This window comes from Poecilia mexicana, unplaced genomic scaffold (assembly GCF_051168715.1).
Source record: "Poecilia mexicana isolate PSO_F unplaced genomic scaffold, ASM5116871v1 scaffold_1, whole genome shotgun sequence".
Lineage (NCBI taxonomy): Eukaryota > Metazoa > Chordata > Actinopteri > Cyprinodontiformes > Poeciliidae > Poecilia > Poecilia mexicana.
In genome coordinates this window covers 20,604,110-20,623,798 of record NW_028263370.1, presented here as the reverse complement: position 1 = coordinate 20,623,798, position 19,689 = coordinate 20,604,110, and the positions used below count along the sequence as shown (strand labels likewise).

The 19,689-nt window shown below is 35.8% G+C and overlaps 1 protein-coding gene across 1 annotated transcript in view; it reads right to left on the bottom strand.

Moving 5' to 3' along the window:
- Positions 1-19,689, bottom strand: part of nr3c2 (nuclear receptor subfamily 3, group C, member 2) — a 101,855-nt gene that overhangs the window by 12,988 nt on the left and 69,178 nt on the right. The window contains exons 4-7 of the mRNA XM_088006271.1: positions 19,000-19,116; positions 15,400-15,741; positions 12,752-12,896; positions 6,631-6,761 (exon numbers count right to left, since the gene is read on the bottom strand). Coding sequence (XP_087862397.1) covers positions 6,631-6,761; positions 12,752-12,896; positions 15,400-15,741; positions 19,000-19,116 — 735 coding nt within the window. The remainder of the gene's footprint in view (positions 1-6,630; positions 6,762-12,751; positions 12,897-15,399; positions 15,742-18,999; positions 19,117-19,689) is intronic.

Genomic DNA, 19,689 nt, shown 5'->3' with positions numbered 1-19,689 from the left:
CGGTGACTGGATGTAAACCTTTGACCTTCAGACTGTATGTGCACCTGAAGCAAACGGAACAAGGCTGCAGTTTAATGCATGTAAAAGATAAGATCAGCTGTGGTTAGCAGTGAAAGTGTGATGATCAAAGCTCTGTTGAGTCCAGTAAAGTGCCTGAACACCTGACCCACCTGCTCTTAGCCTGATTAGTAAAAAGCACAAATTCAAGCACATGAACAAACCAAATGAATAAAGAGAATACTTTAAATGCAGACCCTCTGTGTTTGTGAGGAGATGAGGAGCTTAACTGGTTTGAACAGGCCACTGCTTTTGTACCAAATCCAAATAGGGTCATAAGACACCGCAGGCTCAGTGAAACCTTAGCCAAGGTCACAGAGAAATAACAGCCCTTGTCTCTTTTCTCTTTATCCCACTTTTCCTCTTTGTGTTTTGCTCGTTCACCTTATGTAGCATACAAATGTACTTTTACAAGCCTGCCCAAAGGCACACACACCAGCCCTGACTCTGTAGAGCTTCCTCAGCTGACGGGTTTTGACACCTCCTCTGTAAACAACGTCCAACTATCACATTTGAACAAGGGCTTCCTACAATGCCTGCAGTGGAACCAAGCCAAACTCCTCTCCAGTACGGACACTTCGTCATGCGGGCTTTGGACCATCGCAGGATGATTATGATCCTCATCTTAATCCCTCATATTTCACAGTTTTATGATGACTAAATTTGAAATCACAAGAAGGGCTGGAACGATTTGGCAAATTATTCGAGTACCTCAAGTATTAAAATGTCTTGTTAAATTTTACTAAATTAGCTCACTGTGTTCCAGCCGGATGTTTTTTGGGTTGCACAACACTCTCACTTCCACCAATGAGCTGTTGATGAATGCTACGTGCTATTAGCAGCTTGCTACGGAAAAAAATGGAGAGGGAAAGAAAGCAGGGCATGATAATTTGTTTTAATTTTTCTTGTTTTCAGTTTTTGTCTGTTCAAAATAAATAAATAAAATTAAAAGTAATAATAATAATAGTAAACTGGTACCAGTTTAAAACACTTCCAGACCTCTGGCTTTGCTGTCTGCATGCTTAATAATGTAACTTTCTTTCCTTCTTTCTAGTTTTTGCTTAATATATTTTAGCTCCATTTTGTTGCTTGTTGAACTTACTTATGAAGAAAAGTAATGGCGTGAAAAAACCCCAGCAGATTAGAAATATCTGTTTATAACAAAACTCTTTCATACTTCAAACTTTAGGCTGAAATTGTGTGACATAAAAGATTGTGTTTGCTATTTCCTCATTTTAAACTTTTTTTAATTTTAAAAGTTAATGTGAAATGTTTAACCTTTTTGTTGTTTTTGCACTTTAAAATACTTTTTTCTACTCAAAGCCTGAGACTAAAATGGCTGTTTGAATGTTATTGTATTTTGATCAATAAAATGTGTTCTTGTTAAAAAACGGAACTGAATAGTTTACTTACAGCGTTTTCTCTTTCATGTAATCTTTTACGAGCTTAAGTAGCTACTGCAGATTATTCGATTTATCATCAGAATAATCAATAGACACTCAACTACTAAAATAATATTTTCTAATCTGAAGTATAATGAACAGTCTATGAAGCACCTCCAATCCCCCGTTTTCATTCTGCATCCACGCCTCTTTTATCTCCACTCGCTCTTTCAGAACTCCAGTCGGGGTTTTAAGGAAGTGCAGAAAAATAGCAGGTCTTGGAGCCTTGCCTGGCGCTTGACTGGCCTTTATTAAGTGCAGCGGGGCTTTCTGGAAAACCTCCAGAGAACCAGTGAGGAGAGGAGAGGGAGGCCACAGCAACAGAAGGAGCCGTTCTGCCATCCCGCTGCACTCCTAGTCTTTTCTTTCTTCCTCCCAGTTCATGTGCACCTGTTCTCATTTACTAACACTAACTCATCTTCTGAACTGGTGTTATTTTTCATGTTAATATATTTTAGCTCCTTAGTTTCTGTCCCCTAATTAATCTCTCCCAAAACTTAGCGTTGTGGTGTTAAGTAAAAGCCGCATGCTACCATGACCAACTATAAAAGGATAAAAAGATGTTACATTCAAATATGGCAACAAAAGCTAAAACATATTCAAACGTGAGATTTTGGGAAGAAAATTAAAATACGACAAATATAACTGGATGAAGTGAAAATGCTGTTAAGATATTTAAGATTCTGAAATGAAATGGGAGTCATGACAACAGAAAAGTAATGCATTAGCCCCAATAATAGTCAAAGCAAGTAAAGGTAAAATACTCCACAGTAATAAGGGACACTCATCCCAGGATCAATGATGTTGATTAAGTTGTTCAATAAAGTGATGAAAATGCTCTTAAAATAAATACAACAAAACTGAAGAAATTGTTTCAGGAACACTATTGGATTCTCATAAAGCTCCCATTACCATTTCTAATGAAAAAAATCAATCAGATGCTCTTGTCATGGAAAAAACACACTGAACCTGTCTGTGAAAAGACAAAACAACGGTTATGTTTCCCTTAATAAAAAGAAATTATTCCTTTGTTTTATACCTCAGCAATAATGAATGTTTTATTTTCCGTTCTGTAATACCATAGAAAACCATAAAAGTCTGAAAAAATGTTTCTCCAAATGAAAATTTGTTCTACATTATCGGGTCACCCAGTTTAAAAGCTGTATGAATTGTGAGATTAGACAAAAACCATGAATACAGACTAATGCCTTCAGGTCAAAGAAACAGTTTAATTAAGTGAGAATGTCATGATCTGCTCATCTTACAATATGTATCTTTTTTATGCGGTTGGTGTGTCAATGCCATCTTTATTCATAAATCTGCACTGACCACCGATCTTTAAAAAGTTTGACCTGCTGACTCCAACTTTGTAGCTCAGATTTGCTCCAAACAGGTGGAATAGCGACATATTTCCCCTGTTGCACAATAGCCTACATTCATTCAAAGGGACAAAAACCCACACAGTATTTAGGCTACTATGAGAAGAACAGGACAAGTATTTCAGTATTTCTGTCTTAAATGTACTGAGGAGAAAAGTGAAATACCTGGACTAATTGTCACCCTAAACTCCGTACCTGACATTAACACATTGTGGCTTCTGCAGGTGAGATCTAACAGCACAAAGTTTCCTAATTTACATCTTGAAGTCACAAACTAGGAGCAGTGTTAGTGAGAGGGAAGGAATTTGTGCCAAAACTTCAGGATAAAGCAGGCGCAGATAATGAAGGACGAAATTCAACATAATTCCCAAAAAGTAAAAAAAAAAAATGATTTGATTTTTATTCTGTGATAAAAAGTACAAAGATGTGCAGTCTGGCACATTAAATACTTCAGCAGCAGTAAGCATTGTCACTTGAAAACTTCCAGCCTCTTGTTAGGTTGATTTTAACAAAGTGCTCCTGTGTTAATAGTTAATGACCTGCAGCAGAATATCAACAGATCTGCTCACCTTTTTGCACTCAAACATTGTTTCCCTGTTGATTTAAAATGAGATGGGTGAGGGTGCTTATACACCTGCGCAGTGTTGAAGGGTTGTTCTTTGAAATACTCCCCTCTGCATCATCTTCTGGTTTGTGATCTGACACAATTGCATAAATTGTTGTAGCTTACATGAGAAGTGTAACTGTTTTCTGTTCACTACTGACACCACTTTCTACATACCTTTGCATAAATGGTGACGTCTTTCTTCACAAATTAAAGCAACTGCAGCAAAGAATTCATAATGTAAGCTATTGTAAAGGTATCAGTATGTAATATTTATTTAATAAATGATATCACTTTGCAACCAAATTACTTGTATTTATGTATTTGATTGATATTTTGTGACAACAAAATTATCCACTTCGATTTTACTGCATACATTTGAAGTGTAAAAACAATGGCTTTATAATTAAAATCTTAAAAGTGTGGCGTGCATTTGTAGTGAGACCCATTTACTCTTGTAGCCCTAAATAAACTCCACTCCAACCAGTTGCTCCTATAAGTGCTCTAATCACCACATATACTAAGAAAGCTGAAAGAAAACTCAGGGTCCTTACAAAATTTCAGTCTGTATTTGTACAGACATGTGGCAAATTACACTAGGCTTGCAACACAAATGCTTCAACAAAGTGCAAACTCAGTAAAGCTGAATACAAATGCACTTCACACATTTTTATTTGTGTAAACTGATGGAAAACCACGTATCATTTAGCTTTCATCTCCCAGCTATGCATCTTTTTGTCTGTCACATAAAAATCCAATTTTACATCTTAAACTTTGTGCTGCTAATGTGGCAAAAATATGTAGAAAAGGCACAGTAACTAAAACTCTCTCTTTTTTTTTTTTTTTTTTTTACCATTTAAGACATATTTATCTATTATAATTAAAATGACAATAACAGTCACAAAAGAAGAAGCTTATCTGTTCAACTATGGCTTCAGAGTTTGTGGGTGCAGTTTGGGAGGATGTGGCATCAGGATGAGAGTTTGTGTTGCAATGATGTTGGTTAAAATCAAACAAGAGCAGAAAACATTTCCGTCACAGAGTGGCAAAATGTCGCCCTTTCCTTTGCAAATAGCTAACACTTCTCTGCAACATCAGCTCTGTTTTCACAGTTTGGATCTTTGTTAACGGATTACTACGAATGAGATTAAAGTGTGACCTTACAGACTTTATAAAAGCATGATGGTGGGTGCAAGAGGAGCTGCTCCTGCCAAAACTGTCTCAGGTGTGTGCTGAAGCAGAACACCAAACACCTTATCAGTACACTTCCTATGTGAACAGCAGCCTTTTGATAAAAGCAAGGTGGGAGGTTTTTTTTAACACAGACATCCAAATTATAACTGCTCTAATTTTATTCATACAGTTGTTGAGAATTTTTTTTTATAAAGAATTATGCATAAATTACATACAGAGACATTTTTAGGCATGATTCTGCTAAAACAAATTTAACTTGTTTCATATCCAATATTGTGATTTTTCTTTTTTTCTATTTTGGTCAAGTGGGTTGCACTTGAAGCATGCACCATAGAGAAGGGGATAACACTTTTTTTTCTGAAAGCATAATTCCTTCCACCAATCGAAAAGCTGCAGATCATCCTTGTGTTACCCCATATGTACATCATATCTCTAAAAACATTCACTAACCAGTGCAAATGATTGACCTCAGGCGTTCCTGTCCCTTCCATTATGACAGGTGTGTGACATCCAGCATAGGGCTGCGACTAACGATTATTTTAGTAATTAATTATTCTACAGATTTTTCATTCAACCGCTTAATTACACATTACAAATACTTTAAAAGCTGCAAATAAACAATTCATTTTTAAAATAAGAAAATCAACATTTTATTGTCTAAAAAGCCAAAACAATTTCTTTAGTGAATTTGAACTGGGTGAAGCTAAAACTATGTCCCTTAAGGAGTTTTGGGTAGGCGTCTTCACAGACAAAGGACTTTTTATCTTAAGTGCGAAATGTATATACGGTACATATGTATTTTGTATAGTCTGAATATGTCGTGATTTTTCAGCAAATGGACCTTTTTTAAGCCTGTATACTACAGTTAATGATTAAACGATTAACACATTATGTCAACTTTCTAAAATAATGGTCAAAAGGGAATTTGGCAAAACAAATCACCACCTGTTTTTTGCCAAAAGATGATTTAGTCAAAAAGTAAAAACACTTTGGAGAAAAAAATGTCTTGGGCCATTATCTTAGGAAGGTGATGATTATTTCAATAACTGTTACGATTAATCCGATAATCATTTCAGTGCCATTACAGCACCTTTCAAGTAGAGATGTTTCAACAAACATGTCTGAAATACTGAATCAAAGCAGCTCAGTGAATGTCATATACTACCATGACAGGATGCAATAAGTCCAGCTGTGAAATTTCCTCGTGACTAAATATTTCAGAGTCAACTGCAAATGATTTTATAAAGCAGCCGAAGGAAATGGCAACAACAGTCTCTCAGAGGGGAGTGGAAGGCTACATAAAATCACAGAGAAAGGTCAGAAGATGCTGAGGGGGAGAGTAGGCAGAGGTCACCAACTTTCTGCAGAGTCAGTCGCTAAAGACCTCAAAGCTTCATATGGCCATCAGATAAGCTCAGGAAGAGTGCACAGGGAGCAGCTGCATCCGAACCGTACATCGCCAAGTTCAATGCAAAGCGTCAGAAGAAGTGTAGAAGGGTTTTAGAGGAGTGATAATCAATCTCTAATGTTAAGATGGTTTCCGCTGAATATAATGCAAATAAAGATCTTGATGTGGTCTGAAATTAAATTTTGATTCCTCTGCTTTAGCTTCTCAAAATTCATGGCTAGCTAAGCAAGGTGGGTAGCATCAAGCTAGCCACACCACCTGCCTTATATCTGCTTAAAAAATAAAAACAACAGTGTGGAGTGAAGGAAAAAAAATGAGAACAATAGCTTCAGAAGAAATAGTTGATAAAACAGGAATAGTCACATTTTGACGATATTTCAAACTAAAAAGTAAAACAATAATTATCAATATGGGCTGATATAAAATGTCGTGACCCATTTTTCACCCATGTCGTCCAGCTCTACTGTAAACATTTTTCTCCCTTTTCATCAACATTACTGTACAAAGAGAGAATAAATGGAGCGCGCCGTGAGGCTGGCTGCCTACCTGTGCTGAGAAGCAGAAGCACCTTCATTGAGAGAAACTCGTCGTAGGTTAGCTGCAGCCGAACAAACTCCTGGCTAACTTGCCTCATGCCCAGACACAAGTCATACATGGCCGACTGCCGCATGCGCTCCCTGTGGAGGGAAACAGAGAAAGGACACATTTACAGAAACTATTTATATGAACTTGGCTCCTGTGAGTTACTGTTAGTACCCACTCATCCATTTATTTTCTCCTAATTTCATGAATTATTTCTGTCTATCTTTCCAGTTGCATTTAAAACAAACTAGTTGAGTCCAGGAAAAGTGAATTTTCATGAAGTTTAGAGGAGAATCCTGCTTTTCTGGGCTGAGAGCTGAATACCAAATCCCCCCAGATTGCAGAGATCTGCGTAGAGTATCGCAGCACAGATGCACTTCTTTTTCCAAAGCTGTGGCTAGAAGACCTTATAACTATTCCTGGTCACCATGGAAACACTATTAAAGAGGACACATGTGATTGCTAACAGTAATTACACACATAAAATTACTTTGCTACATTCATGTTTAGTACATTATGTATTAAAAAACCTTCATACAGCGCACCAAGTGTGCATGGTTGTTATACAAACAGTTCCCTCTTCTCTTCACAGACATTTTATCAGTAAAGTAATCTTGCCAACACAGAGTCCGCAAAAACAGGAAAGAAACAGCGGAGAGGATGAAGCACGAGCCAATGAGAAACGTGCTGTGCAGATGCCAAGGATTTTCTGGAGCTGCTATAAATCGCCACCACATCAGGGAAAAAGTGGTCAGAGTCAAGCCGTGTGCCGGGACTTTAAAAAAAAAAAGAGCTGGGAGTTTTATCCACAACAATTATAAATGTTTGTAGTTAAGGAAGGAGAGATGATTCTTAAAACAACTGCATTAGATGATGTAGACACACCAAAAAGCATCTGATTGAAAACAAGTGTTGACATGAAGGCATTAAGTGCTTTGGAGAATTGAATGTAGCACAAAGCCAATAAACTGTGACAGAAAGGAGCTGCTTCCCTGCTGAGTGGGACAACTTTGTGGTGAAGTTTGTGAAAGTCTCACACGTTTCCCTCCCTCCTCTCTCTCTAGCTTCCTGAAATCAATTTTGCTGAATCACTGCCCAAAAAAACCAATTCTAACTTCTTTCTGAGTCTGGTGTCCTCTGTCTTCCTCTCTCTGTTACTAAAGTAAAAAATATTTATTATAGAACACAAACCTGAGGACAAATACAACTTTAGTTGAAAATAATTTTACAGTAAATCAGTGAGTATACAATTAGCAACAGTAACATCCGTCGTAATAAAAACAGATACATGTTTGTGTAGATATATGAAGGTGTGTGTAGTGTCCAAGCCCCTGAGTGGGTGTGTGGTGTATGTGTTTGACTGACAGCTCAGCAGCAAAATAATGTAAATAATATTCCAGTTTAGCTGTTTTTTTCAAGCATTACAGAAATATGTTTACATTTTCATCCACTGAGGTGTTAGAAATGCAGATTTTTCTGAGACATGTTTGCCAGCTATATATCTGGCTCAACAACACAAAGTGAGTCATTTGGGAACTTTTTATTTTATTTTCATGTCTCTCAATTCGTGGTAGAAAAATGCTAAAAATCTATATTTTTTCCTAAATTTTGCACCCAAATAAAATTTATTTTAAACAGTCCAAAGTTTTGAACAACTGATGCCAAACGGCCTTGTTGAGTGGATCAATCAGGTCCGATGGGAAATCTATTAAACTTTCTTCATTTCTTTGCAGCTTGGTGTTTTTATTTTCTTTGCCGAAAGGATTGAGGAAATACAGATAAAACCATTATATGCTGATTATGGGTCATAAAAGCAATGAATTGTTTAAATGATTGTTTTTAGCAACAGTAATATTTGTTGTAATTGTAGTTCTAAAGAAAAAAGGAGAATAAAATTGGTTACAAGGTACTTGTTTCCCTTTAATTGTACTACTCAGGATAAACTGCATACTATTGCAGTTTTATGGTTACTGTTTAGTGTATTATTCTAAATTTTGTTTGTTTTTATACATTTAGCTTTATATGCCTATGACATAATAAGATCATGTTGGATTTTTTTCATTGCTCGTCAGTGAAATTATACTGAAATTAGAAACTTTATGCTTGAAACCAAACCAGTGGCAGACCTGATTGTTTTCTTTGTTTTATCCAGAGATTTGCTTTTTCTTTTAAACACGTATATCAGCCAGTTAAAAGTAAAAAGAATATTGTGCAATGGAAATTAGAGACAAACACAAATAATGCAGTCTTCCTTTGAGTTTAATGTGAAAGGATGATCTGATTTTTTAGTACTTATGCTCCATCAAATATAGATTTCAGTCCAACAATTAAATGGATCGCCTGTTAAAGGAATTGCCTTATGAGTCAATGTGAATTAAAGTTTGTAAAGACAAGTGGACATTGTTCTCCTACCAGCAGACTAAGTGGGTTTAGCCAAATTACAGACTCACTTTGGCCCAATGTTTGTCTAAGGCTATGAGTGACCTGAAAAACTCTGCTGCACATTAATCAACATCAACGTCACTGAATTCAAGAAAGCAGTGAAACCCAGTTTGGTTAAACCGAAACCATGTGACTCTCAGCATCCAGTCTGCATGTCCTCTGCACTCTGCAGACAAATATTAAGCTGCCAATGAGACTGACTCAGTGTAAGAGAACAGGTGGTTCTGAACACATCTATAGATAAAAGTTCAGGTACACAAACACATTCAATGAAGATGAATGAGGAAAGAATCTGACTCATTTCACACAAATAAGTGAAATGAGTCAGTTTAAATCATAGAAATAGCTTCATTTCACATATTTTTATTACCAAAAATTAACTGCAACTAGAAAATGTTATGTCTTTAATTTGTTAAAGTATTAAACTATCTTGAAACCACAATATGTAGATATATGTTTTACTTTTTTTGGTAATTTAATTGTTTTGCAGTTCTTTTTTTACGCTATGACTGAAAATTGTGCTCTGCATGTTTAAAAATGCGATTCTACACAATCACAGCTTTTTATTTTCCCAGCTGGAATAGTTTCCTGCCTTCCCACTCACTCAAGAAATAATTTAATCTATTAAACAATTCCACAAAGTCTTGAGTGAATTTTCTTAGCAGTTAAACTAAAACTGCTACACATAGTTATTTCAAGAATATTAGATTTGATCTAATTCTTCTTTTGTTTTATTTGAATTCTGGACTCTCGTATTGCAGTGAGAAGTTACACTTCTGCAGTACCAGGGGGATCTTTTCAGGTCCAATAGATATAGAATAAAATAAAAGATTAAGCAAAAAAAAAAAAAAAAAAAAAAAAAAACCTCCCTAAAACAAGAGTCAGGTACTGGACAAAAAAATGAAAATGTTGTTGCATTTCAATCAGAAACTCTACAGATCTTCAGAAAGCCTGGAGAAATAGTGATTGGAAGCTCTTCAGAAGATAGCATGAAAGTTTGTTAAGTCATCTGAAAGAATGCCGCAAAACTCTTAATGAAGTGCGTTTGACTTGGCAAATAACTGAGAATCAAGTGAACAGAGACGCTCCAGTGTGGAAAACCACTGCTGTAAAAATTCACAGTGACAGAAACAAAGGCATGCAGTTTGTGGGCTTGTTTTACAGCAATGTTTGCTCTCCCACTTCTTTTTTTTGTTTATCTGGGACAAACTGACCCATTGACATTGACTTACACAAGCTATTAGCTGGAGCTTTTAAACATGACCCAGACTGAGCCTCCTCTTCAGCCTGCAGAGGTTACTATTCTGCACTTTGATCCATTCCATAACATTTAAATGATCACCAGATTAAAGGCTCACTAACAGCAGCTTTTAAGCTTCCTCTTCACACAATTAACACATATTAAGGAGCCTATTGTTCAGATGCTTTGATCATCTTCACCTGTAAAGATTTAACCATCAAAACAGAGCAAATGTTTTCCATTTTTAATTTTTCTGTAATTCTGTGATTCTTTCTTTGCTTTCAGTGCATTACAATAATCACTGACTCATGTTGATCTGAACATTTTTCATGAAAGAATTTCATCCATGGTTCTGGGGAGAACCTCAGAATTTCACCACTGATAAAGTTAAGACTTACATATTAAAGAAATAACACAAAGGCATAAACAAATAATCTAATACAAGCAAAAGGGATATAATGTACCTCCAACTGGTAACTTTTATGCTATTTAAGCTTTGGATTATCTTAGTTTGTTGGACTAAAATTGCTTTCAGGGAATCAGGATTGGGAAGTGTGGCTTAATTAATGTATTTTAACTGGATATTAAAAATTAAATCTCACTTTTTGATTGATGGAGAACATATACTGATTAAATATAATAAAGCAAAAATAAATCTATGACCATCTTTCTTTACTAGCATCTGGAAACAAGTTATTTGTGCTAACTCTAAAGAACTAATCATAAACCTTAGTTCTGCTAATGCTAAAGCACTATACCATCATGGTATTTAGCAAAAGCTAATGCTAAAGCACTATATCAACATGGTATTTAGCAAAAGCTAATGCTAAAGCACTATATCAACATGGTATTTAGCAAAAGCTAATGCTAAAGCACTATATCAACATGGTATTTAGCAAAAGCTAATGCTAAAGCACTATATCAACATGGTATTTAGCAAAAGCTAATGCTAAAGCACTATATCAACATGGTATTTAGCAAAAGCTAATGCTAAAGCACTATACCAACATGGTATTTAGCAAAAGCTAATGCTAAAGCACTATACCAACATGGTATTTAGGAAAAGCTAATGCTAAAGCACTATATCAACATGGTATTTAGCAGAAGCTAATGCTAAAGCACTAAAATCAGCCATATTTACACTCACACTGCACAAACACAAAATCTTACAGAGTAACTTTGATCTAGTTTAGTACACTTGAAATAAGACACAACTAACTTACAGGAAACTTGTTTTTCATCAATTTTATATTTATTTATAACTTGATAAAAAGTTACTTGCAAGTTAGTTTTGTCTTATTTCAAGTGTTCTAAGATATTTGCACTAGAAAGTAAACAAAAATACTTAGTAGGATTTGATGAATTTTGCAGTGCACTGCCTGTCAATGACACAAAACATGTTTCAACATATTATTTTATGTGGGGCAGGATCCATTTTGTTTTCACACACCTACCACACTATTGCTCTTCAGGTTGTTATTTTTATAGTTGTTGAGTTTTGCAAACTGTTGCTGATTTTGCCTCATTTAGTCAGAAAGCACACAGGACATCAATCAGTAATCAGGCCTGGGTGTGGCTAGAAAAATGGAGCCCATTAATAAATAAAACAATAATTTAAAATTTACTTCTTTTTCATCAGCTTATATTAACCTTGTTTTAAAATTAGTTTGAGGAACTATAACAGAAGAAATAATTAAAGGGCAAATACTCGTTTTTACAGCTTTGCATTTAATGTTCATGTTTAAAATATATCATCTCAGAAAAGATAAATCTGTTAAAAAAACAGGTGTGGCTAGAAAAATGGAGCCCATTAATAAATAAAACAATAATTTAAAATTTACTTCTTTTTCATCAGCTTATATTAACCTTGTTTTAAAATTAGTTTGAGGAACTATAACAGAAGAAATAATTAAAGGGCAAATACTCGTTTTTACAGCTTTGCATTTAATGTTCATGTTTAAAATATATCATCTCAGAAAAGATAAATCTGTTAAAAAAACATTAAGTGTTTTCCTAATTTATTGTATAGTAATAAATTGATTTACAGTAGAGCAGGATAAGGATAGGAATGTCTGGCTCGTCTCGAAGGTCACCAGCATACAAGGTCAAATGGGTCTCAGTGCTGCCAACTCTAATGCCCTTAATGTCTAATACCTCTTAATTGAGTTTGCTGAGGACTCTAATGCTCAGTGGACAGTGGATTGCCTTGGCGAATTGCACATCCTACAGGGAATAAATTGGAGTTATTCCAACATGAGACCATCAAAGGCTCTGGATGTGCAAACTGTCTTTTTAAGAGATAAAACTAAATTCCAGCGGAAATCATTAGCAATTCCCCATGTAATTGTTGAGATTTATTATTCTAAAACAAACAACAACAACAACATAAAAGTGCGGTCCTACTCGTTGAAGATGAGATCCGGGGCAAAGTAGAGCATCTGACCATTGGTGTGTTTGTAGGAGCGCCAACTGAGGCAGAAGGAGGACAGACACATCCATGAGTACTGGATCAGGGTGATTTGGTCCTCAATGGGCAGGCCCCGGAAACCTAGCACACAAACACCATAATACACACATCATAGGGCAACATCTCGTTTAAAGGAAGCAGAGATCACTTAAAACTGAGATAAATACGTTTGGAAAACCTAATTTAATACACAGAGTTTGTATGTGTGTGTTTATGGAAGTCACTGCATTACTGTTTATCTTTGCTAAAGTGTGCATGTTTGTACCAGCGTTTGCTTTGACAAGATACCCAGTGACAAGTATTCACCCATTCTTTTTTTATGCAAATCCCACAAGGCCTCTGGTTATTGGCGCTTTGTGTATGAAGCTCCAAAAATAGTCAAAGAGGAAAGTTGCCAAACTCTCAATCAAACTCTGGCAAGAATCTCCTTCTCATGCAGAAACGTAGGCCAAGTGAGGACGCACAAGTGACTTATAGAGGCTGAGGGAATATTTCCATCTAAATACGTGACAATCTGCATTTATTTGAGGGGGTTTGTGAAAAAGGTTTGTCGAATGGCTTGAAGGCATTTAAAATTATTACTTTTAAATTGATCTTGAAGTGTAGAAAGTCTAACAGTTTTTAAAAAGTAGCTGGGTTTTTAATAATGCAGCTCTAAAAACCTGAACAGATCAAGTGTAGGAGAGACACACATTGTTGGCAATGGCATAACTGGTTCATGCTCCTCTGTGTGTGTGCTCTGTCTGAACCGAGGGCAGACTGTGGCATATCTGAAAGTCGAAGGCACTCATTTTGACCCTTCTGTCTGGCTTCTATTTATACTTCCGGATATAGCAAGCAGACACCATTGGAGGTATCAAATATTTGCAATACAGCAAATTAAACATGCTCGAAGACCTACCTGTGATGCACCTTTCCATACGTATGGCACTGACTGGGATTTTAGAGGAACTTGTTCATCTCTTTCCAAACATTTTTCTCATTCTAGGTTGCGGTTTTATCCATAAAATTGAATAAGATCTTCCACACAGACAATGGTCATGTAAATGAGTTCTGTTTGGAAACCCTAATCCTGATTCTATTTAACGGTGAAATAGGATTCATTTATAATCTTGTTGAGCCTTTGAAGAATATTTTCCTGACCTAATATTCAAAACTGAAATTGTGGGCTCTGACAAAACTAGCAGTGCTGCATCTTTAACGGATAATGAGAAAAGATCTGGGAACGTTATCTTTTTATACGGAGAGATGCTAAAGTTTTCAACTCTTCTGCATTTTATCACATTATCACCACAAACCCAAAAGTAATTTAGAGAGACTTTAAATTATAGACCAATATGAAGTGGTGCATAATTATGACTTGGAAGGAAAATAATACATGGTTTCCAAAAGGCAGTTCCTTTTAAACTGATACCCGTAAACAAAATTCAGTGCAAGCTTTCACCTTTATAAGTCACCAAATTTTGAGCAGACTTTTAAGACTTTGCAAAGCGAAATGGGCAAAACATTTCAGTCTCAATTTTCAGAGCTGGTAAAGATGCAGCCTGAAATACTTGGAGCTGCATCAGAACCAAAAGTTGTTTCCACAAAGCATGGGCTCAGGAGGGATCAACACAATGCATGTCTAACTACTTAAGACTTTTCTTTGTGGAACTACTTAAATACAATGAATTATTTTCCTTCCACTTTACAGTTATGTAATAGTTTGCCTATATCTGCCTCTTTATCACATTCCAATAAAACATATTGAACTTTGGCACTGTACTGAATTTTCATAATCAAACACTTTTTATCTCTGATATGATTTCTTTATTTGATGGATTCATAAAAAAGTATTTTCATGCTTTTAGAAAGAATATGATCTTATTCATCTCCTTCCTGAGCTGCTGCTGTTATCTGAAGAAATGGCACTGCTGCTCCCAACCAAAAACAACCAATCAGAGCCAGGAGGAGGGTCTTAGCGCTGTAAATCAACTTCATGTACTTACTGCTCAATTACAGGCAGAATCAACCTACTGTTAGAAGAAAAACATTTATCTGCCGTCATCAATAGCCATGCTAGCTAGCTTAAACATTTATGACATTCTCTGCATAGCAGAAAGCAAACTGGGGAGGGAAAGGAGGATGAGCAGCGCCACACAAATGGTGACTGACAGCACTATATCCCTCCTCCTGGCTCTAATTGGTTGTTTCTAGTTAGTACTGAAAGGCAGATAATTCACAGATTATCTGTCTTATAGCAAACTGTCAGGAATTGGTGACAGTTTCAACAAATATGTAAAAAATATTTTTATTTTTAAGTAACATGTGCAGCTTTAATGGCACATTTTAATCAATATCGATAACATTTTTACCCTCAAGGGAAAATATTTTTAGAATACATTTATTAAAATGTATTTATTGGACGATTAAGATCTCAGACGATCTAAATCGTCCCATAATCCAAAATCTGCCTACATTTGTTAAAAAAAAATCTAAATACATCAAATTAGGAGATTTTCTAAAAATATCTTTGAGCGCTTCTTAAGTCTTTTTTTCTAATGCCTGCACAAAAGCAGCATTTAGACCTCTGCTGGTCACTAACCTGGAAGTACTTTGGCCCACTTCACCATGCGTACCATCTGCTTTCCAGCCAGGCGGTTGAGACTGGACAGCAGGTGGTCAGTTGTGTCTGGCTGTGAGTTGTCATAGCCAGAGTACACCTCTTCGGGCTCGATCAGCTCCAGCACGCTGCAGATGGAGGGTGGCAGAAAAGGTGTGAGCACCCCAGGCCCGTGGGGCACCAGGGCATTGGCAGCGCTGGCACTCAGCTCCTTCTCCGAGGACAGGTAGCCGCCCCCAACGCCACCTGTGGCAATCTGGGCATCTTTGGAGCTCTGCAGGTCCTCGTTAACTCCCTTCAGTTTTAACTTTTTAGACTTCCGTGCTGTGGGGAACAAAACAACCATATTAACGGAGAATTTATGGCTACATTTCTTAAAGCTGCAGTGTGCAACTTTTATAAAATATATTTTTTTAACATCTTTGTTTTGTGACAGTTTGACCCACCTCCTAGCTCTGATTGGTTGTTTCTAGTTAGCACTGGGAGAGGCTAGTGGAGCTTGACTTTTGTTTTTACAGATTATTTGTGTCATACCTTACTGTCATGACATGGTGATAGTTTCAACAAATATTAAAAAAATATATTTTTTAGAACGGTTGCATATTGCAGCTTTAATTTGGAATTATGAGATCACAGCTATTTAAAAAGCAAAGGCATAAAAGAAAACATCCAAATATCAATAAATAACTTTTTTGTGTGGAACTTTTTAACTTTGCTTATCACATAAAGTACATATTCCAAGAAAGGATTCCCTATTTCTTAAAATAATTCAGTTTTGCTTGAACTCGGGATTTTATGGACAGCCTGGTCATATTTGAGAATATTTTATTGGAAAATGTATTCATAAAATGCAACATTATTGAGCTGACCCTCAACTTTCCATCCACACTTATTTTCAAGCTCTCATTAACAAGAACATTAGCTTGTTAAAATTATCAATAAAAAAGCTTATTTTAAATTCCCTGGAGTCAAATTAATTATCCATTTTAATGTCAGCTCATGATTAAAGTGCATAATGTTTCAATGTATTTTGAACTCCATAATTGAATTTATTAAGTTTAAGCTCTGTTATCGTGTATCAATAAAATACATCCACCAATTAAATCAGAGAAGAAACTGTGAAATTCTGGCACTCACACATTTTACAATACAGGAATGTATAATAAATGAAAACGTATGTTGGTCTTTAACAGTAATGGTAATTTGACTGCTTTACTGGTTATGTTCCGTGTCTGAGACAGAGTGAGTTTATTTCACCAAATAACTGTGAGGAATGTCATAACTGGAGAAGGATTTCCAATAATCTTGAATGTTCAGACCTGGTTAAAATCTCAAAATAAAAAACAAACAAATAAAAAAACATACCAGACATTTAGGAGATGTTTTATATCCACCATATGTTGTCAAGTCTGGGTTAGATTGTTTTACAATAAAAAAATAAAAAATAAAAATAACAATTTGAGCACAATACTATTTCTCATTCAACTTTTTAACTGCTGCAGTAATCACAATATGTATTAATACAAAAACTTTGTTGAGATTTCTAGTTTGTTTATCTCTTTATTTGCAACTTGAAACCTATTCAATGGACTAATACGCTGCTAAAATGATGGAGTATGGACTCATTCATCATCCGCTTTGAGCTTTCATAATGACTCATACGTTTTCATCATCTATCACCTCAGTTGGAAACTGACCTCTGTGTGTTGTGTTTATTTAACTCAGCAGTCATTTGTTGTTATTCAGACTTTATTCTGAATCATGAGAGTTAAATTCTGAAATATTTTCTTCTTGGTAGTTCCTGAACGTTCAAGCAGTGACTGGTGGTATTCAGATGAACTCTAGAGGTGTACTGCCATTTGATAGTTTAATTGTTAAATAATTAACAATACGGTGTTACTTTTGAGCCTGCTGCATATTTAACATTAATTACAAAAGCTTTTTTATGACTGACTGGGACAACAGGTGGTGTATTGAAACCGATCATGTTGTTGGTATTGGTTTTCTGCTTCAGGACCCTCTTTAACACTCGTCTTTTTTTGTGTACAATAACTAATAGGTTTAAGATGGTTCAGGTTTTCTAGAGTCATTATTAATAAATCTACTTTAGAAATATTATTCTAAAATAATGCCTATTTTCATTTTTTTAACTCTTTGTTTGGGAGGATCCTCAGTATTTTTTAATGGTTGATTATCACAAGCGTTTTTTTCTTTTTTTTCCATTTATCTCCCAGTCAATCTCTCCAGTTTTTCACGATTCCATAATCTCAGAAATTCACACAAAATCAACAAATTTCCAAATTTTTCCACGCCAGTGTATGCTGATATGAGTTTACTGCTAACTTTCCGCAAAATTGTATAAAAGAAAAAATTTAAGAGACTGCAGGTGGCAGTATTTCTTACTTTTACTAAACCGCTCATATTTCTAAAATATCACTGCAAAATCAGTGATTTTAATTGCAAAAAAAATCACAATAAATTCCAAAATCCTGAAGGGATTGCCTTGCTTATACTCGAACGCCAACCTTAGTGGATATGTTTTATTAAAAAAAGACTTTCATGGAGGTAAAGAGAAGGAGCTACACTATTATTAAAGCCTTTTCAGAGATTTTAACAGGTGAGAATATTATAGAGCATGTATGTTCTAAGATATGTTTTAAATCAATCATAAGAACCAGAGTTAAATGCTATGAAAGTGTTATAAATTATGTCATAGGCACAATTTAGGTACAACTTGTAAAGTATTTTTGCTGACTTAGCAAGTTGTAAGCCAGATCAAACCTCTGATTTTTCCTTTCTCTTGCTGTCAGGAGTCGGGATGGGTGCAGTTTATTTAAAATTCATTACACCTGTTCGTTTCCACTGTAAGGAATGGCAATATGTGGCTTTTAAACTATAACTGTAATGAAATATTATGTTATCGATGCTTCATTGCTCCAATATCACTGTTTTTAATTCTGAACAATGAAAACTCACCCAAGAAATATTACAGGTACATAAAACAGAATTTAAGTTTTGCAAAAATGTTCAGGAACTCATTTGTGCAATATGGTTTTCTTTTTATATATTTTGTTGAGTATCAGAAAAGGAGTGAGTTTATCTACTTGGTATTAGTATAAAAAATCTAATTCATTCAATACCACAGTGAAATGAATTATTTTAATATTTTATCAAATACAGTCATGATTTTACAACTTTATCCTCGCAATATTATGCGACTTTATTCCTGAAATATTATGACTTTATTCCCATATTGTAATTATATTCTTCTATTATTTCAACTTCTCATACGACTTTATTCTAATAATTTTCTTTATTTTTCTTTCTATCGCCCTAACACACCATCAAGACTCTTCTTAAACAGTGTAATTTTTACTAAAACTCAACACTGAGCCTTCATCAGAACATGAAATACAGTAGACGTGATTTAACCTCATGAACATCTAATGACTCAGCATCTCTAGGCCTCCTGTTACTACAGCCAGACCTACTTTTCCATATCTATCACTCCCTATAAACAGACTCACGCTTCCTCAGGTGCTGACATGTGACAGAGCAAATCTGGAATTTCAAGCAGCTCACCTCCCAGGTTCATCCCAGCCTGAAGACACTTCCGTACCCGACAGGCTGGGCAGTTTTTCCTTCGGATCTTATCAATGATGCAGTCATTTCTGCCAGCGCACAGGTAGTTGTGCTGACCTGAAAGAACAAACAGACCTCATGAATTTGGGGCCTCACATGACGCATTATGAAAAAAAAGTGATATTTGACAATCATGGAGAAGAGTCACCTGGAATTAAAAAAAAAAAGTAAATTATTTGAAAATTCATAAACATCCTTGTGAAAATGAAATGACTTAGTTATTTTTCTCATGCTGCCAACCATATATGACTGCTAGTGCGTTATACAGTAAATAGCATGAGGGATTTGGTGGAAGCAGGGCACTGGCTGCAGCTCGGCTATTTCTGACAGTGATGCTAACATGGCGAGAATCCCTCCTGCCTCCTGCCTAGCCCTTAGCTAAACCCAATGATCTCCCATTTCAGAGTGCTTCCTTCCGCTCCACTAGCTCTTCACTGTACAGCTCCCCTCCTCCTCCTCCTCCTCCTCCTCTTTTCACTCGTCTTCTCCTCTATAACTGCGTCTCAATCCCTTTTTTCCCACACGTCCGCCAGCCTCTGAGCACCGTACACCCACACACAGGCATGCTCCTGCCTATGCACAAACACAGTCATTCACTCACAAATGCACACATGCATGAAGACACACACA